The following is a 22,000-nucleotide window of genomic DNA, read 5'->3' on the forward strand; positions in this document are numbered from 1 at the left end:
ATTTTGATCCTACCTCTTCTAATAAACCCTTCCCAACCACTGAAAACAATATTCCTCTGCCCTTTCTGAAGCCCCTTGGTACTCCACTCCCAAACTAGATATAGACAGTAGTGCAAGGTATGGGTCTATTACATGTATTTTTACCTCCAAAATAGATCATAAATGCTATGAAAGAAGTTCCCTACTTTTGTACCCTCCTCCAAATCCTAGCTTTGGTCTCCACAGACACTCAATTCGGACCTTTAGAATGAAGTGGCCTGGCACCAAGCCCCACTTGCAAACCAACTGCTGTTCTTCCTTCCTGGTCCCAGGCTCCATCCCATTCCCATAGACCCTTCTAAGTTTAAGGCTAACTACTCCCTAACTAGCCACCCCCAATACTGGTGATTCCACCCAGGGCTTCAAGCATTCTAGGCAAGTGCTCTGCCACTAAACAACCCAGCCCTTTTTATTTTTTATCTTAATTCAATTTTATTTATTTAGTGGTACTGGGGACTAAACCTAGAGGCACATCTCCTGCTCTTTTTATTTTTTTGAGAGACAAGGTCTCACTAAATTGCCAAGGTCTCAGCCTTTCAAGTAGCTGGGATTATAAGTACACATCATGACACCCAGTACATTTTTAAGTATCTCAAGGCTTGGCATGAAACAATCCACAGCAGAATTTCCCATGGTACTTATGCCCTTAGAACTACCATCATTCTCTGCCCTAGTAACCGTTGCTTTATGTTGCCCAAGGCAACAGTAATCCCTTATGACGTTGGAAAGAGAAGAGCTCTTAGACAAAGCAGCCTTATCCTTCAGACACTGGTCACCTACCCTCTCACATACTGGGTAAGAGCACAAGTATGTCACTTCTTTTACAAGTCACACACTGATAATAATGAACCCAGCTTTAGTAAGCTTCAGAAAGCCTTACAAGAATTAAAAGCACTGAGAATATAATAGTAACTGCTGAAATTTGATGTCAGTGTTTCAGACATAAGGATAGGGAGAAACTGCCCACATTTTTCTTTTTCTTTTTTATTAATATTTTAATTTTATAGTTGTAGTTGGACACAATACCTTTATTTCACTCATTTATTTTTTTATGTGGTGCCGAGGATCAAACCCAGGGTCCCGCGCGTGGGAGACGAGTGCTCTACCGCTGAGCCACAACCCCATCCCCCTGCCCACATTTTTCTATAATCTGATTTTTCTTTTCAATTTAAAGTAGGTACCTACCACTTGATCCATATATTTTGCAAGTTCAATGCCAAACTTAGGGCTGGGGATATACCTCAGTTGTGGAGTGCATACATGAGACCCTGGATTCAATTCCCAGCACCACAGAAAAAAAAAAAAAAAAAGTCCAAATCTCACATCATTCCACGGTGTTTCTGGGGCTCTCCCTGAGGTCCCAAAGCTGGAAGGGGAAAGCAGGGAAGGGCCTCTCCTTAGAGTGCCTGGGAAAATATTTGAGGCAAGTCTAGAAAAGGTTGCCTGGAGACCAGATGATCTTGAACTTCAGTTGCCCTGGCAACAGTATGCCTCTTTCTATTGTACCTATAAAGGTTAGCTCCAGTTATCAAGGGATAGCAGTCAAATTCCTAATTCAAAATGACATTTCTTCTCTATGATGCCACCTGCAACAAACATCACAATTTTATAAATACTTAATAGATGCTTCCTGATCTGAAGAAATTGGAAAGTCAGTATTTCTACTTTTAGTGATCAGAGACTAAAGAAGATATTACATGAAACCTATAGGAACTCAATTTTAAAACAGTTTTCCCAGTTATTCAGAACTATAAGAACTGACAACCGCAGTTTATTCAATATTAATTCCCCTATACAACTGGGACTTGAGCATCTTTCCTTTAAACAGATTAACCTGCTCAGTGAAGGTTATGTTTTATAGGTATCTTGACTGGTGGTACTGTGGATCCTGAACAGAGGAGAAGGAAATAGCCCATCTAGAAAAAGTGGTACTGGGGCCTGGAGACTACAAAGTGGCTGAATAATAAAAAAAAAAGTGATGCTGTCACAGGGAAACCATTCTCAGGCAAACAGTAGCTGCAGATCTCTCCCTCTCCCAAACACACACACACACACACACACACACACACACACACACACACACACACTCTCTCTCCAAACTTTCCATTCTTTCTTATCAATTACATTTCTAATTCCACATTTTCTGTTCAATAATGAACATGAGGGCTGGGGATGTGGCTCAAGTGGTAGAGAACTAAAAAATAAATATTAAAAATTCTCTCTCTCTCTCTCACTCTCTCTCCTCTCTCACTCTCTCTTGAAAAAAAAAAAAAATAATGAACATGAAAAGTAGTCCCTGGACCCCTTTTGAATCCAATAATGCTGTATCAATCACACGCAATCCACATAAATAAGATAAAGCTAATAATTTTTTAAAGTCTACTAATGGCTTTAAAAAGAATGAGGCATACATTATGTGTTAATATAAAAAGATAACCAGAGCGGGGTTACAGCTAGTGGCACAGTGTCTAGCATGTGCAAGATCTTGGGTTCAATCTCCAGCATAAAAATTTTATAAAAATATTTAAAAACCAAACTTAAGATTTATGATATTGATAAATTTTTTGGTTTACAACCACAGTTCCTGGCTCATAACTCCCTCCTCAAGAAGGTTATAGAAACTCCAATTTTTCTTCCCCAAGGTGAATCTTTCCTTGCTTATCTCTCTTCATCTTACAAATCCTCTGATCTATCCTTATCTGAGAGCAGGTCATAAGATCCTCTTCATTCCAGAAGAATCCTGCCCCATTCCCAGGAGGAAGGAATGCTGCCAAGAGAGGGCAAGAATCTGAACAGACAGGCCTTGCTGGGTTTTCCCACTTAAACTATCAGCATTAGATCATACCCTTTTTGTCCAATTACATTTCAACAGTTGCCCATGTTTAAAACAGACCCAAAAGGACACAGTTGGGAGAGCTTTGGGATGGTTGAATATGTGGATGTCTCTAGACATCCTAGAGAGTAGCTCAGGCAGAGATGGTGTGGAAGCTCCATGCCCCTTTTCCCACTTGTACTATGCACTTCATCATTTCTATCCAGCATGGTGGAGAACGCCTCTAATCCCAGCAGCTAGGGAAAGTGAGGCAGGAGGATGGCCAGTTCAAAGCCAGCCTCAACAACAACGAGGTGCTAAGCAACTACAAAATAGGGCTGGGGACGTGGCTCTGTGGTCAAGTGCCCGTGAGTTCAATCCCCGGTACCAAAAAATTAAAAAAAAATAAAGTCAGGGGAGCAGTCTTAGAGACTGAGCTCTAAGATCAGATGGGATCTTGACACTATTTCCAGGTAGACCAGTGTTCAAATTGAACTGGATTATAATAAATCCAACTGGCATCTGCTCCAGAATGGATAGCTTGCTTAGTATGTGAGAACAACCACCATCTGGTATCAGAAATGATCTTTGTTGTGAGTGTGTAATAGAGAAGTTGAATGAGTTGTTTTTTTCCTAGACCTAAGTATGAGTACTTTAAAGATAGCATTAACAGGAGCTGGGGTTTGTGGCTCAGCGGTAGAGCGCTCGCTCACACACACACACACACACACACACACACACACACACACACCCTCTGGCCTTAGAAGTGGACTAACAACTGAGAAAGATTACACTATAGGCTCAAAAGTTCTTGTGGCCAGGCATGGTGGCACACACCTGGAATGCCAGTGACTTAAGAGGCTGAGGTAAAATGATCACAAGTTCAAAGTCAGCCTCAGCAACTTGACAAGGCCCTAAGCAACTTAGAAAGACAACATCTCAAAATAAAAAGGACTGGGGATGTGGCTCAGTGGTTAAGTGCCCCTGGGTTCAATCCCCAGTACCAAAAATTTTTTAAAAAATTATTAAAGTTGGGGCTGGGGATGAGGCTCAAGTGGTAGCGTGCTCACCTCGCATGCGTGCGGCCCGGGTTCGATCCTCAGCACCACATACCAACAAAGATGTTGTGTCCACCAAGAACTAAAAAATAAATATTAAAAATTCTCCCTCTCACTCCTCTCTAACTCTCTCCTCTCTCACTCTCTCTTTAAAAAAAAAAAATTATTAAAGTTCTTGGGAGTCAGATTATCCAGTTCAAATTTTTCACCACTTACTTGACAAGTTATCTCATGGAAACCAATTAACCTGTACCTCAGTTTCCCTATCTCAGATATTAGGAGGATAAAAGGAATTAATAATATATATGAAGTACAGTGGCCTACAGTACACTGCATAGAGAAAGCACTCCATAAAGGCTGCTCAGAAATAGTAGAAGTAGTCAATCATCCTAAGGAAACAAGCAGCATGTGGAAAAACACCTTTATATACATGGAAAATATAGCTGGAAAAAAAAGAAACCACTATTAATAAAAGGACATAATTGTACATGAGGCACTGGGTTTGACCCTCGGAACCACATAAAAAAAAATAAAGGTATTATGTGCATCTATTAAAAAAAAAAGTCATGTTATGTTTTCACAGAATATTTAATGACATAGAAATAATACTAGGCTTCAACGTTCCATTAAAAAAACATGGTATATAACTGCACATCCATACATCACCAAATTCTGATTTTTAAAATAAGTAGCAAAAAAAATCATATAGTATTTGTGTGTGGTGTGTGTTGTGTGGAGCTGGGTACCCAAGGCCTCACATGTGTTAGGCAAGCACCTTACCACTGACCTATATCCCCAACCCAAAAAATTGTATAAATCACATTAAAACACATCCTAGCCCTCTCGAAGTGTTTATACAGCGAGTTAATGAAATCTGGAAGAAGTAAAGAATATAAGGGGAGGAAAATTAAGAGAAACAGGAAGCCAGGTAAGTTACTCTGGCATTGATAATTTTCCATTTATGCCCACCCCCACTCTCTTATCTCCAAAAGGATGAATGGCTACTTCCAAAAATAAACACGCCAGCATAAAACAAAATAAAAAATTAGTGAAGAACAGACATCCACTACATTATACACTGCACTGAACTACACAGATGTCAGTTAAGAGTCAATTTTTTTTTTTTTAGAGAGAATATTTTAATATTTATTTTTTAGTTTTCGGTGGACACAACATCTTTGTTTGTATGTGGTGCTGAGGATCAAACCTGGGCCACACACATGCCAGGCGAGCGCGCTAGGGCTTGAGCCACATCCCCAGCCCAAGAGTCAATTTTAATAGCAATAAAACAACACTATTTGGTCAATTTGCCTAACAGACCTTAAAGGTAGCTTTCTATTGGTGATCATCAGAGGATTAATCACTCCAAACTTTAAGGAGGTTAGAAACAAGACAAAAAGAAAAAACAATCTTTTCAAGGATGCAGATAAGTTACAAGAACTGCACAATTCCCCAGGGAGAACCCAAACCACAACCTAAATGGATCACTCCTTCCTAAAGACAGGAGTAGGTCCCACATCTCAGTACAGTGCAGCCCCTACCTCAGAGAGCAAGAAAAATCAGGTCCAGATATGAGGACAAGAGTTACTAAGAATGATCACAATTCCAGCTGTCCTAGCTCATTTTTATCACAGAGAGCTTCATGAATTATATATTACCTCGTTAAGAATACAGTGTAGGGGCTGGGGATGTGGCTCAAGCGGTAGCGCGCTCGCCTGGCATGCGTGCGGCCCGGGTTCGATCCTCAGCACCACATACAAACAAAGATGTTGTGTCCGTCGATAACTAAAAAAATAAATATTAAAATTCTCTCTCTCTCTTTAAAAAAGATAGAATTAATCTAGAATAGTTTACTGTGAATTGATTATGTCGATTGCAGTGTCTAGCATTAAGGATTGTCATTAAAAAAAAAAAAAAAAAGAATACAGTGTAAGGATTCATCCTTCTCAAAAGTCCCTAACAAACTGGCCTGGGGTAAGACACCCAAGACTTCTGAGGAGAAAATCCCTGAACACCAATTATTGCTTTCAGCACTCAGCATCCTTGATAGTCTTATTTAAGCATTAAACTGGGCTCATTTAGAGAAGTGATAAGGAATCCAGCCACTGGCCTACTCACCTCTTAATTTGTAGTGATCAGATTTATAATCCTAGGTATATCACAGCAAGAACTCGGCCTCTTTTGAGAATGTTTTCATTACTTAAATGTAATCCTCCCCGCATTGAGCCACTACATAAGTACACTTTAATCTCAAATTCTAATTAGAAGATGGTATGTCATGAGTTATTCAAATATAATTTTCAGGGCTGGGGTTGTGGCTGAAGTGGTAGAGCACTTGCCTAGCACACGTGAGGCACTGGGTTTGATTCTCAGCACCATATAAAAATAAAATAAAGATATTGTATCCACCTAAAACTAAAAAATAAATATTTTTAAAAATATATAATTTTCATATACATATTATTCACAATAACTAACATCCACTGAACATGTGTTATATGCCAAAAAAATCTGTTTCTTAAGTAAGTTCTCATTTAATTCCCACCTCAACTTCTTAGGTTTTTTTTAAGATAAGGGAAAAGGTTACAAAAATCCTTTTTTTTTTTTGTCTTTTCTTTACCCACTGTATTTTCAGCATTTCAAACTCTACCTGGCATATGAATGCATTCATTTATTTGTTGAAAAATAAACTAATTTCCCAAGACCAAGCAACTGGTAAGTGGTAGAGCTAGGATTCCAACACAAGTCAATCTAATTCCAGAGCCTAAGCTTTTAACTACTAGGCAAAAGCCACAAGTCTGTGTAAGTGTGAGAGACATGTTCATTTTGATACAATTTCAAACTTGTAGAAAAGTTCCAGATTGTATAAGGAACTCCAATGTACTGTTTACCCTAATTGTTTACACTGTGCCCCTCTGTAAACCTTTTATGTTCAACAGGTCAAGCAAATCAGTGTATACTAAAGGAAACAATCTCCTTTTCCCTAACCCTTCCTTATCCCTTCTTGTCTGTACTCCGACCAACTGGCATCTTCATCCCTAGTTCTAATCCTCCTGTCAACATTTCCCCTGCTGCTGCCCTCTCTCCAAAACCTCCATCCCTAGCACTGCCCTAAAGGCCAGCCCCTTCCTGTCCTCTGCCCTGAGCCTGTAGTCATGTGTATACAAAACGGGCACAAAGTCAACTGCAAAAAGGAAGCAGTATTCTCAGGAGATCAAGCTGATAAAGTCATTACAAAGAATGGTGAATTAAACAAGTATATATTTAAGATCAGAGATTAGCTTGAAATAAATTCTTGAAAATGCTGTAAACAGACAAAATAGAAATAGATACCAAAAATACATATTCCAACTTTAGAAAATGACAGGAATGCAAAAGATTTTCACTGTTAAAATAATATATACAACCAGCCAGGCATGGTGGTGCACATCTGTAATCCCAGCAGCTCAGGAGGCTGAGGCAGGATAGCAAGTTCAAAACCAGCTTCAGCAACCTAAGCAATTCAGCAAGACCCTGTCTCTAAGTAAAATATTTTTTAAAAGGGTTGGGGATGTGGCTCAGTGCTTAAGTGCCCCTGGGTTCAATTCTTGGTACCCCCCCAAAAATAATAAATAAATAAATGATTGGAAAAGAAAAAAAAATATATATATATACATATACATACATATTTAAAAGTCATGGGGGCTGGGGTTTAGCTCAGTGGAAAAGTACTTGCCTAACATATGCGAGGCACTAGGTTCAATTCTCAGCACCACATAAAATAAATAAAATAAAAGTCCATAACCAACTAAAAAATATTTTTAAAAAAAGTAATGGAGGAAAGGGAGAGAAAAGGGAAATTGCATGGAAATGGAAGGAGACCCTCATTGTCACACAAAATTACATATAAGAGGTTGTGAGGGGAATGGGAAAATAAAACAAGGAGAGAAATGAATTATAGTAGATGGGGTAGAGAGAGAAGATGGGAGGGGAGGGGAGGGGGGATAGTTGAGGATAGGAAAGGTAGCAGAACACAACAGTCACTAATATGGCATTATGTAAAAATGTGGATGTGTAACTGATGTGATTCTGCAATCTGTATTTGGGGTAAAAATGGGAGTTCATAATCCACTTGAATCTAATGTATGAAATATGCTATGTCAAGAGCTTTGTAATGTTTTGAACAACCAATAAAAAAAAACAAGAAAAAAAAAGTAATGGACATCATTATAGAAATAAGAATTCTGGTTTTATGGCAGTTTCTTCAATGGTCAATTTTTTTTAATTACATTTGTCTAAATTCATATCCTTCTGGCTTACCTAATACGTGCTAAGTATAAAAAATGTGGACAGAGGGGAAGATAACAGTAAAAACAAAGGCCACCTTGATTTCTCCCCTAAGGGCAGCCACTGCTAACATTTTAACATGTTTAAATATATTCTGGGGGGGCCAGGATTGTGGCTCAGTGGTAGAGTGCTTGGCTAGCATGCATGAGGCACCAGGTTCGAACCCTGGCACCACATAAAAATAAACAAATAAATAAAAGTATTGTGTCCACCTACAACTAAAAAATAAAAATAAAAATAAAAAATATGTTCTGGGGGCTAGGGGACTGTGGCTCAGCGGTAGCACACTTGCCTGGCATGTGTGAGGCACTGGGTTCGATTCTCAGCACCACGTATAAATAAATAAAGGCCTATCACAACTAAAAACATTTAAAAAAAATATGTTCTGGGAGCTGAATTCGTGGCTCAGTGGTAGAGTGCTCACCTAGGATGCATAAAGCACTGGGTTCGATCCTCAGCACCACATAAAAATTAAAAAAAAAAAATACAGATGCTGTGTCCACCTAAAGTTAAAAAAATTAATATTTAAAAATATATATATATATGTTCTGGTGCTGGGATTGTGGCTCAGTGGTAGAGCGCTTACCTGACATGTGTGAGGCACTGGGTTCGATTTTCAGCAAATAAATGAATAAAATAAAGGTCTATCAACAACTAAAAAAATATTTTAAAAAAAATGTGTTCTGGTCATGCACAGTAGCACATGACCATCATCCCAGCTATCAGGTGGCTGTGGGAATAGGATCACAAAATGGAAGCCAGCCTGAGCAACTTAGTGGAACCTTGTCTAAAAATTAAATTTAAAAAGAGCAAGAGCATTTCACTCCAGTCAGAATGGCAGCTAGTATGAAGACAAACAACAATAAGCACTGGCGAGAATGTGGGGGAAAAGGCACACTCATACACTGCTGGTGGGACTACAATCTGGTGCAGCCAATATGGAAAGCAGTATGGAGATTCCCTGGAAAATAGGGAACCACCATTGCCAGCTATCCCTCTCCTCAGTCTATACCCAAAGGACTTAAAATCAGCATACTATACGACACAGCCACATCAATGTTTATAGCAGTACAATTCACAATAACTAAACTGTGGAACCAACCAAGGTGCCCTTCAGTAGATAAATGGATTAAAAAAAAGTGGCATATATACACAATGGAATATTACTCAGCAATAAAAGAGAATAAAATCATGGCATTTGCAGGTAAATGGATGGAGTTAGAGAAGATAATGCTAAGTGAAGTTAGCCAATCCCAAAAATCCAAACACCAAATGTTCTCTGATATAAGGAGGCTGATTCATAGTCTGGGAAGAGGGGGAGCATGGGAGGAATAGAAAAACTCTAGATAGGGCAGAGGGAGGGGAGGGGAAGGAAGGGGCAGGGGGTTAGAAATGATTGTGGAATGTGATGGACATCATTATCCAAAGGACATGTATGAAGACACAAATTGGTGTGAATATACTTTGTATACAACCAGAGATATGAAAAATTTGTGCTCTATATGTGTAATATGAATTGTAATGCACTCCACTATCATATATAAATAAAAAAATCAATAAATAAAAGAGCAAGGGATGTAGTTCAGTGGTAAAGCACTTGCCTAGCATGTTGTTCAAACCCCACTACCACAAAAAATGTGAGTGTTTATATACACATATATTTTTATCTATCATATTATGCATATGATATTCTATATATTAATCTGTTAGGTTAATAATCATATTCTGTATATACATACATTATGATTATTAACCTAACAGATTAATGGGTTTCAGAGTGTCATTTCCATATATGCATCCTAACCAATTTGTACATGACAATTTTCAATAATCTAATGCTCCCAACTCAACCATAAAGTTGGCTGAAGGTGCAGCTCAGTGTGGTCCAAGTGCTTACTTAGCAATACCCCAAGTGAGTTACCAGCTAATCTACTCTATACTTTCACTGCCACTATTTTAGGTATTTCTTGCCTACTGATGACAGTGATAATACAGGAGTGCTGAGGGCCATTGCCAAGTAGGAATGACGCATCGAAATTTCCTTGCCAGCGTACCCCATGTTAAATGGACTTGCCTTGGAATTTCGCTGTTGACATTGCATGTAAGGTGACCCTGCTCAAGGACGAGGGTGGATCCAGGATTAGGGTGTATCCTGCAGGTTTGAGGAAGTATCCCGCTCCTTGGGTTTAGGATGTTCCGGTTTAAGACAATATGGGTTTTAGGGAAGTTGGAGGTTGAAGATTATTGCTGCTGGAAATAGGGCGTTCCTGCTACCTGAGCTCCCGTTGAGTTCTCGGGAGATTCAGAAAGTATTTTGGGAAAAAAGCCTCGTGGAGTAGGTGAATTGGGCGGCGGCAGAACTTGGATCTCCCCAGAACGTGTGTAGAGGCCGGTGTGAGTTCGGGAATAAAGAATTGCTGTTTGAATCTACAAGATGTGTGGTGGCTCGTGATTCTTGTGCCCAGCCAAGACATTGGCACAGGAGTGGTACAGTAGCAATACCACTGGAGAAACTAGGTGATAATATTCAATACAGTGATCTCCTACCAGGGTATCTGAGAAGTCTAACATGCTATTTGAAAAAGAAAGGGCAACAGATTAATCCACGAGAGCCTCTGATGTATTATGTAGCAACTAGCATGGATGAAGGGCCAGAAGCCCATCCAGGTAGGCTTGGAGGAAGTGGCAGGCTCTGTGTTATGAAGAAGCAAGCACCCTCCATCAGGAGGTGCTACGGAGGGCACAGACTGTAGAAAGTGAGGTGCTTTACAATGGGATTTTATTTTACCATCAAAATAAAACATTGATTCTACTACTGAGATACACAAGAAAAACAATTAGACTGTTTTAAGGACAAAAGACATAATGCTTAGAGATGGGTTTACTGAAATGTGAACTTTACTTCATATGTAATGAATTTTAGGTGATATAAGACATGATGATAGATGATACATCGTTTAACATCAAATTCCACAGCAAAAATTATCCCTTTCCAATTCTTTTTCAATTTTCAGAATCTATTAAAGAGAACGTCTCACATAGATTATAGTTTATCCATTGTCTCCCTATCTGCTCATCTCCCACTTAAGTAAAGAAAAGCTGGGGGGCTGGGGATGTAGCTCAAGCGGTAGCGCGCTCGCCTGGCATGCGTGGGGCCCGGGTTCGATCCTCCAGCACCACATACACATACAAACAAAGATGTTGTGTCCGCCAATAACTAATAAATAAATAAATATTTTTAAAAAATAAAAAATAAAATTAAAAAAAAAGAAAAAGAAAAGCTGGGTTCCAGTCTCAGATCCTTCCACTGGGCAATGGTCACTTGCTAAGAAATAATGTTATTTTATTTGCTGAGAAGCTATATAACCATTGTGGTTACGAGAAGGGGATTTAAAGTAAACTGCTGTCACTTGATAAATGTAACCAATTACTTCATTGCTCTGTGCCACTTCCCTGTCTTCAAAATGAGGATAAATAGCATTTAACTCATGGAATTGGTGTAAGGATTAAATTAATTACTCCATACACAGTGCCCTGAACTTTAATATGTAATAAGCAATGTTATTATTGTCATGCAACTGGTTTTGATTGTCTTGATAATTTTTTAACAGTAACACAAGTTTTCCTTTTATAATGATAAAAAAAAAAGAAAGAAACTTTTGGTTAATATTTATTTTTTAGTTCTCGGCGGACACAACATCTTTGTTGGTATGTGGTGCTGAGGATCGAACCCAGGCCGCACGCATGCCAGGCTACCGCTTGAGCCACATCCCCAGCCCCAACCAAAAGTTTCTTTCTTGACTAAATTGAATGAAATGATGTTGTGGCTTGAATATAGTCCCCAAATTTCTTGTGTTAGAAACTTAATGCTCACATTCATATGCTAATTTTATCTGAGATGAGATCTCCTGAGAAGTAATGAACAGATTAGCTCATTCATGGATTATCAAGGGAGTGGCTTTGTAATAAAAGCATGATTCCTCTAGAATACTTGCTCTGTCTCACCATGTGATACCCTACCATGCTATACTGCATCAAGGCGGCCCTCACCAGATGCTGACCAGATTCCAGTACAATGCTCTTGAACTTCCCTGCCTCAGAACTGTGAGAAAGTACACCTCTGTTCTTTATCAGTTAGCCAGTCTCAGCTATTTTGTCATAGTAACAGAAAACAAACCAGTGAAAAACCAGCCTCTACCTCAGAGCAAAGCCTGTCCAAGGAAGGGGGCATGGCCCTTGTCCTTGGAAAGATCCACAGAGCACTCCTGGGCACATAACCCATCCTGCTGAGTTGTTTATCTACAAATAACAGGAGAGATCTGCTGCGCCAGGTGTCCCAGACTCAGTCAGCCTAGGTGAGGACCCATAGCAACACCCTAGCAACCACCAATCAGCATGAGACAGGGAGAATACCTTGGATGCCAGATGATCCTCCCATTAGTTTATGGTGGTTGATAACATGTTGGGAAACCATGTAATTCAGCATGTACACCCCTCTTGGTTTAAACCAATCATTTCAAACGAATCCCCCTCTTGAACTAACCAATCACCCTTACCTAACTTGTTCCCGCCAGTGAATGTGATAATCACGTTTTAGAGTTATTTTATGTTTTTCCTGCGGTGTGTGATGATTTGCTAAGAGATGCTATGATGCATGTGAAGTCCCTGCCTTCCCCAAAGACTGTATAAAACTGCTGCAAACCCTGGGCTCGGGGCCTCTCAGCATCACCAGTTGCTGTGCGCGCGCACGGAGGACTGAGCTAGCTCGCAATAAACACCTCTTTGCTGCTTACATCGATCTTGGTCTCTGGTGGTCTTTTGGGGGTCCCAAATTCGAGCATAACACCAGGACAGGTAAGAAAAAAACTGAGTTAATATAAAGAAAAGCATACAGTACAAAATGAGCCTCAACCCAAGATCCACTCACAAAGACTGGACCAAACTACCCAGAAATAATGTTTTTTTCCTCTCCTCAAAAGCTTAGTTTTTCCCCCAAATGAGGCTCTACCAACTTTTTTACTATGACTCAAGATTCCTCCATATGCCTAGCAGGAGGAGATTCAGGATTTCTCATGAAGGCATGAGACAGGTGCAACTCTACTCACAAAAATCCACTTTCTATAACTTCTCTTTCCACCCAGCCTTATAGTTACCTGAACCAAGAGAGCTAGAGGACGAGTGTTCTTGCCACCCACTGGAACCCCATGAGAAGCACTTGGGCAAGAGCCAACTGACCTTCAGGGCTTTGAAGATGACCCCAGGATGTCGGGGTGAACGGGTGGTGTTGTTCTCTAGCTGCTGCTCCAAAGCACGACGAAGCCCAGAAAAGTCTGTGGGGGGATTGTAAGTCCTCGTTCCCTTGTAGTGAATGGAGCTAAAAGCTTCAGGGAAGCGACCCAGCTTCCGGAACCGGTCCTGGATGAGCTTCTCTGGCACCTCTGACAGGTGATCTATACAAGCAGAAAGGAACATATGAGCAGTGAATCCCCTGTGTTCAATCCTCAGAATGTGTGTTCTTAGGTGCACACACACCTACACCCACACACGCACACTATAAAACTAAGACATAGCCAGGCACAGTGGTGCAAATCTGTAATCCCAACAACTTTGGAGGCTAAGGCAGGAACATCACAAGTTCAAAGCCAGACTTAGAAACTTTCTAAAAAGAAAAATCTAGCCAGGGATGTTGGCAAATGCCCAAAATTCCAGCTATTCAGGAGGCTAAAGAAGGAGGATTATCAAGTTGGAGGCCAGCCTGGGAAACCTAGTAAGACCCTGTTGCAAGATAAAAAATAAAAAAGGGCTAGGAGTCTTGCTCAGAGCTTTCCTCAGTTCAATCCCCAGTACTGGGGAAAAGACAAAACTAAGTAAAAATTTTTAAAAAATTGAGTAAATAAAAAAATTCTACACATGTCAAAGCATAACAGTGAACATCTTTGGGCTCAGCTCTCCTCTATTCCCCAGAGGTAACTGGAGTTCAATGTTAGAGACATTTTTTGCCAATGACCAGATATACTTGGGATGTTATTACTTTATAATATACTGTATCTGTCCTTGTTATGAAATTCTCTCCCATATGGTGGAGATATTAACCAGTCATCTACTAATAAGTATTTAAAATTCTATACTTTGAAAGGTTTAAAATTATAAAAATCATTTTTCATGGTTCATAGCTATTACACAAATGTCATTTTGCATTTTCCTTGTAAACTTTATAACTGTTGCCTATTAATGTTTTGCAGAGATACTGCTGCTAATAAAACAACTTGAGTTAATTTGAGATAATATTATCTGTTATAAGTGATGGCTTATTAACACTGAATTCCAGTACTAATACTTTATGCTTTGAATATAGACCTTGCTTCTTTGCCACTGCAGAGAAGGATAGGCTTCTTTCTCTCCCCCTCTCCCTGCTCCTCCCTAATCTCTACCCCTCCCTAATCTCAGGGGAAACAGGATTACCTTTCTTCCCCATTTTAGGTAGATTTATCTGTCCTTGTACACACCTGCCACAGGAACAAGTAATCCAGACTTGGGGAAGGCACCAGAAGATCTCAGAAATGACTATCTCCCAAATTAGCAAGTGAATTACAACTCCAACAGAGAACACAAGGAATGTAACCTTTGAATCACCTCTTTAAAAGCCCCCTGTTCCTGCTGATTGGGAGAAAGAATCACAGCCTTTAGGACAGGAGTCCCCAGTGCTTCTCCTCTGCTAACAGAAATTTTTTTTTTCCTTCTTCTCAAAATAAATAAAACAAAATTCTATATTTGCGCTGGGCATGGTGATGCATGCCACTGTCCCAGTGGCTCCAAAGAGGCTGCGTCAGGAGGATCCCAATTTAAAAGCCAGCCTCAACAACTTAGGGAGGCCCTGTCTCAAAAAAATAAATAAATAAAGAGGGCTGGGGATGTGGTTCAGTGGTTGAGGGCCCCTAAATTCAATCCCTAATACCAAAAAATAAATTAAAATAAAATTCTGTACTTGGAAAATTCTGGTCTTATATGATGAAGCTGTGGGCAAAGTTTGTGGTTCAAGTGAATTCAATAAGCAGTTTGGGAGTAAAGTAATATTTTTAAACAACAAAATCACTCCAATTAAAACTTAATTAGCACCAGGTACAGTGGTGCATACCTTTATCTCAGCAACTTGGAAAAGCCCTAAGCAATTCAGCCAGAGCCATCTCTAATAAAATATTTTAAAAGGCTAGGGATATAGCTCTGTGGTTAAGCACCCCTAGTTCAATCCTTGGTTAACACCCCCCTCAAAAAAAAAAAAAAAAAAAACTTAATTAGCTCAAATTTAAGGTAAAGAAAAGTAACCAAAATTCTATAGTCATTCCCTACACTCACCTCATCTTGAATTTTTTCCAGTGGCTGCTACCTTTGAAGGGAGTAGCAGAAAAGGCCCTGGGGACAGCCCATCAGTCACAGGCTTCTCCTTAAGCCACCTAGGAGCCACCACTTCCGCATAATATCAGCTCTCAGTCTGTCCGTGAACATGTAATCACTACTGCACATTTAAAAACCCAAGTACAGGTTCAACATCCCAAATCTGAAAATCTGAAACCTGACATGCTCCAAATTCTGAAGTTTTTCAGCATTAGATGTTAGAGCATTTCCAACTTCAGATTTTTAGATTAGGGATATTCCACTAGTAAACTCTATGCAAATAAACCAAATTCCTAAATCTGAAACACTTTTGGTCACAAGCATGTTTTTTATTAGTTGCTCATGACAATACAATGATCTTGACATATCATACATTTAAATCACATGGGGTATGAATTCTCATTTTTCCAAGTGTACAGGTTGCAGAATCACATTGGTTATACGTCCACGTACATACATACAGCAAGCATTTTGGGTAAGGGGATACTCAACCTGTAATTCCTTTTCCGAATACCCTCCTACCTAGTAATCCTTCATCTAGAAAAGTAATAAGATCAATCAGAAAACCAGAAATTCTACAAGACAGCTATTCAGAAAGAGAAAATCCAATCATCAGTTTGTTCACAACTCTGGCACCCCTCTTACTGGCATAAAATCTGGCTGCCCTGGTTCTATCTTGAGGTTTCAAGAAGCTACAATGGTATTCCAGAAATAAATATGGACTTATGAGTTAAAGATCTTGACTTGAATACCATTTTGCTAGAACCTCCTTTATTAAATAATTTAAGAGCTCTCTGAGTTCTGTAAAATGGGGTTCCAACTGACTTAAGCTCAGTAACCAAGATGTAGTTAGTTAGCATTTATATTAAAAACATATAGCATACTACATGGTCAAAGCAAATAAATAAATAAATAGTTTCTGAAAATCTTGTTATTTCAAAATCCTGAACTGGAAATTAAAACTACCCCTCAAAATTATAAAGATCCAACATGGCACAGAGTATCAGACACAGAAGGCAACTTAAGCCATCAATCTTACCTCCTCTCCTTACCTTATAGTCACTTGCTAATGACTCTCTTCTTCCGCTTATAGAACATTTCAGTTCTCATCTTCCTACAAGTCCTGAGTCACTGAGATCACCACAATCAACCAGTACTTGGTTTATCAGATCAATCTCCTTTAAACCCTAGTCTGTCTACTATCCTCCTGCTGCCACTGCCCTGGGTCCCAGTCCCTACCTCTTCTCACCCAAGTACTAGGAAAACCTCCTAACTAGCCTGCACACCTCCAGACAAGCCCCTCTAATAAACCCTCCAGCCAAGGGAGCTTTTGAAAATAAGATCTGATTATATAACTCTACTTAGGATCCTTCAAGGGCTCCTGTCTTACTTGAGAACTCAGTCCATGGCTACCGATGTTCTAATCCCCAAGTAGCTCCACCATCCCCTCCTTTACATAAGATATGTTTCAAACACACAAAAGTTCTGTTCATTCAGCACATGTCCGTGTGTCAAACACTCAGCCAGGATCTTTAGACCAAGCAGTGAATAAAGCAGACAATGTCCTTGCCCTCATGCTGATTCCATTCTAATAATGGGAAAAGACCAATGACAAATGAAAATACAGAATGATTTCAGATATAACAGATGTCCTGGGATAAGAGTAAAAGAACTGAGGAGTAGGAGGGACCACATTACAGGGGTAGTCAGGAAAGGCTCCACAGAGGAATTGAGTTGAAACTGAGAGACAAATGGCTAGTTGGGGCAGAGTGGTCCAGGTAGACAGAGTACTATATGCAAAGGTGTGAACACAGAAAAGGCAGTGTAGGCTGGACACAGTATTATACGTCTATAATGCCAGCAGCTCTGAAGGCTAAAGCAGGAGGACTACAAGTTCAAGGCCAGCCTGAGCAGCTTAGCAATACCCTGTCTCAAAACACAAAAAAGGGATGTGGACATAGTTCAGTGGTAAAGAACCTCTAAGTACCATCCCCAGTACTGGTGGGGGACAGATGTGGGGCAGGCGAGGATGTGGCTAGTGGGGAATGTGTCTATTATGTGCACTGGCACACATTCATGGGCACAGGCAGACATGGGGACACTCACTCAAAGTGGGAGAGTGAAGAGATAACTACAGAAGGATGTCAGCGACACAGGTAGAACACCATGTTCAGGATTTTAGAATATGTTTCAGTGAAACTAAAAGTCAATGACAAGTTGCAAGCAAGAAGATTACATATCTTAATTATACACTGTTTTTAAAAGAGATCACTAGGATGTCAAAATCATTGTACTGTCATGTGTAACTAATTAAAACAAATTTAAAAATAAATAAATAGATATACAGATAGATAGATAATTAGATAAATAAATAAAAGAGATCACTAGGGATTCTGGGTAGAGAATGCATCAAAGGAGACAGGAATGGAGTTTTGGAAGCTATTGAGAGCCTCCTCCAGTTCCCTGAACACAACTTGCTCCTTGAAACCACCTGCTCTTCCTAGAATAGCCCTCCTCCCCTCTTCTACCTAGCCAAGACTCAGAGTGCAATCAACACCTCCTCTGACATCCCATTATGAGGTCTAACAACTCTCCTCTGCACTCCCAGTTCCAGTGCCTACAACTGTTATAGACAGAAAACCAGGTGGTCTCTCCAATTAGACTATGAGTTATTCAAGGGTGGGAACTTTTTTTTTTTGTTTTTAGCCAGTGCTCCAGTGCTCAGCAAATGACACGCACACTCAATCCATTCTGCTGACTGAATGAGTAGGTGAATGATGTAATTGTTTAAGGAACCACGCTGCCATCCTTCGGGCATCCCATCACTGTGTTGCATCTGCTCCCTCACCTCTCACTTGGGTGATGATGTTACTTGGGATTTCTCTAATAGAAACACAAAAACTTTTTTTTTTCTTTTTGGGACCAGATATTGAACTCAGGTGCTTAACCACTGAGCCACATCCCCAGCGCCCCTCTTTTTATTTTATTAATTATTATTATTTTTTTTTTGTATTTTATGTAGAGACAGAGTCTCACTGAATTGCTTAGGGCCTCACTAAGTTGCTGAGGCTGGTTTTGAACTCATGAGCCTCTTGTCTTAGCCTCCTGAGCCACTGGGATTACAGGTGTATGCCACCGCACCTGGCTCAAAAGAACTTTTACACATACACCATCTGCTGCTTACCTGTAAAGACTTCCATACACTCCACTCTTTCTCCTGTTGATGGATGAACTGTCCATGCTCCTAAGGCCAATTCTTCCACCTATGCATCCCTCCAATTATTGTTCCTGTTTTTTTTTCTGCACCTGTCTTGTTCCCTCTCTAACAAACCACTCTCATCAGTACCCCAATATCTGTAAATTCTCCAATCTTAAATTTTAAAAAGGGAAATTGTACATCAGCTTCCACTTCCGTGTTCTGCTTCCCTTTATAGAATTCTTCACTAGAGTTCAATTTACTTACAACCTTAATTCTTATTCTTATTCCTTCTTGTTCTCACTCTGCTCATGCTTTCATCCCCACCATACCAGGGAGACAGGTCTTAACCAGATCACCAAACATCTCTATTGCCAAAGCCAACTAGCAATTCTCAATCCTTGACATAGCTGACCACTCCATCCTTCTTGGAACACTTCCTTACATCTTGCCTGGGCAGAAAATTTTCCAAACAATACACCACCAAGTTACTAGAGTAGCCCAATGGCCACTTCCTTACACCCAGGAAAGGTCAGCAACCCATCTACTCACCAGAGCCCAGTAGCTGAGTGTGCACAGTCTCATGGAAAATAATAACTGCTGGGCCCAGGGTGGATAACGGGACATCCAGGCCACAGCGGGCAGTGGTAGCCTTGAGCTCCTTGGTGAAGTGTTTCAGATAAGCTTCTGAGGCATCCCCAAGGAATTTGAAGAGGTCATTATGCAACCGGTCTGCATGAGTTCGATAGATGACAAGGTCCGAAATGGCCAGGACCTTAAGTAACAGTCGTGTTCTCTGGCTTAGATTCACGGTAGCTCCCAAGAGCCCTTCCGTGTCTATCACTGCTACTTTATGAACTGGGTCATAGGCTGCCCACACTCCCACAGTGCAAGACTCCTGGGCAGGGGAGGTTTTGAAGACTTCACGGCCATAAAAGAATGTGTGGTTGAGGGTATGAGACTTTCCATCACCAGTATTTCCAAAAATGGAAACCACCTTCAGATGCTGATCAGGTTTACAGTCCAATTTTCTAATAAAGTCCTCTTCATTTGTTACCTTCAAAAAAAAAAAAAAAAGAAATAAAAAAAATGAAATATGGAAAATGAAAACTGCAAAAACAGAAAAACCTACAATAAAGACAAATGCTTCCCAGATTCAAGGATACTGACTGCCTTGTCAAGGTGGGAAGGAAAGGAAGTCATAAGCTAAGAGCTCCACCACCTCTCACCCTTGGCAAATGGTTCACAAAAGCTTCTGAAGCCTCAGTCATTATGATAACAGTGCTCAATGAAAAGTCAAAAGTTTAAAACTCTTAAAATATAAGGGGGGAGGGGGGGCTGGGGGTGTGGTTTAGCGGTAGAGCACTTGCTTAGCATGTGAGGGGGACCCTAGGTTCGATCCTTAGTACGATATAAAAAAAAAAAAGATATTGTGTCCAACTACATCTAAAAAATAAATATTTAAAAAATATATATATAAAAGCCAGGAGCGGTGGAACTTGTCTATAATCCCAGGGGCTCAGGAGGCTGACACAGGAGGATCACAAGTTCAAATCAGCCTCAGCAACTTAGCAAGGCCCTAAGCAACTCAGTGAGACCCTGTCTCTAAATAAAATACAAAACAGAGCTGAGGATGTGGCTCAGGGATTGAGTGCCCCAAGTTCAATCCCCAGTAGCAAAAAAAAAAAAAAGGAATGAACCCACGTCCACTTATTACTTCATTATATATCTGTTATTCTCACCTTTAGGACAGGTCCTAAGTGTGTCCTTACTTTGACCTGATTGGCCAGAAAATCTTATTTTTGCCTTATTTTCTGTTGTGACTGGGCCAGTTCCTCCTCTATAGTTTTCCTAAATCTTTGCTCACTAAGCTTCAGAGGAGGCTTAAAATGCTATAGTGAAACTACACGTTCCTACTGTTGGAAAATAATGTGGCATTGTCCTGAAGTAATGTCTACTGACCCAGTATTAGTTTGAGGGTTTTTTAAAAACTCTACTCCTTACCTACTATCTTGCTCTGATTGGTCAGAAAACAGAATTTAGAAGGTATTTAGAAAGAATTGTACATCTGAAAGATTCTGTTGGAAAAAATATCCTAAATCATCTAGTTTTTCAGTGGGGAAAATAACAGTGGCAGATTTTCCTTAAATTTGTGGTATCTTTTATTTAAATTTCACTTACTAACCTTAGAGTAGGAGAATGAGAAAAGTATGTGCAATATAGTATTTTTTGTACTCTAAAGATGTTAAATGGTTTTCACAGTTACAATTACAGAATTTGTAATATTTTGCATTATTTTCTAAGTATTTTTTATGAATAAGTCAACCCCCTAAATATGCTTCTGAAATGAACAACTGACAGTTTTGCACTTCCCTACTCTGCAGTTATTAGGTATAAAGGTTAAAATGCAAATAATAAAAATTTGAAAGTAAACACTTCACTGTTACCTAGTAACATTTAGGTAGAAATGTCAAAAATTTTTGTGAAATGAAAGTAACTGTTAAATAGCATTTGCTTGGCACTCTGGGAAAAAAAGGAATGACATACTGATATGTGCTATGACAGGGATGAACCTTGAAAACACAATTAAGTGAAAGAAGCCAAATACAAAAGGCCACATATTTTATGACTCCATTTATATCAAAAGTCCAGAATAAGCACATTTATGAAGCAGAAAGTAGATTAGTGGTTACCAGAGGCTATGGGGAGGAGAGAACAGAAAAGGGCTTATATTTGGTACAAGGTTTCTATTTGGGGTGATGAAATGTTCTGGAATTACATGGTGGTGAGGGTTGGACAACTTTATAAGTATTCTAAAAATACTGAATTGTACACTTTTAAAGTGAATTATATCTCAATAGTTTTTTTTTATAATGAACTTACTGTCTAAACTTCATACAACCAAAATTCCCTGCTAACAGTGTGAAAAATATTGTAGTCTTTATAAAAAAAAATTAAGCCAGAAATGAAGAGACCAACCAGGCACAGTGGCACTCGCCTGTAATTCCAGCAACCTGAGAAGCTGAAGCAAGAGGACTGTGAATTCAAGGCCAGCCTCATCAATTTATCAAGTCTCTGTCTCAAAAAATAAAAAGAACTGGGGATGTAGCTCAGTGGTAAAGCATTGAGGTTCAAACCCCAGTATCAGGAAAAAGAAAAGAAAAAAATAAAGAAATC

The 22,000-nt window shown here is 39.7% G+C and overlaps 1 protein-coding gene across 2 annotated transcripts in view; it reads right to left on the reverse strand.

The window, feature by feature from the left end:
• Positions 1-22,000, reverse strand: part of ZFYVE1 (zinc finger FYVE-type containing 1) — a 58,643-nt gene that overhangs the window by 13,344 nt on the left and 23,299 nt on the right. For both annotated transcript variants that reach the window (XM_081292690.1, XM_081292689.1), the window contains 2 exons: positions 19,376-19,880; positions 13,471-13,685 (listed from right to left, as the gene is read on the reverse strand). In XM_081292690.1, coding sequence (XP_081148816.1) covers positions 13,471-13,685; positions 19,376-19,880 — 720 coding nt within the window. The remainder of the gene's footprint in view (positions 1-13,470; positions 13,686-19,375; positions 19,881-22,000) is intronic.

Source organism: Spermophilus citellus (assembly GCF_964194105.1).
Source record: "Spermophilus citellus genome assembly, chromosome: 4".
NCBI lineage: Eukaryota > Metazoa > Chordata > Mammalia > Rodentia > Sciuridae > Spermophilus > Spermophilus citellus.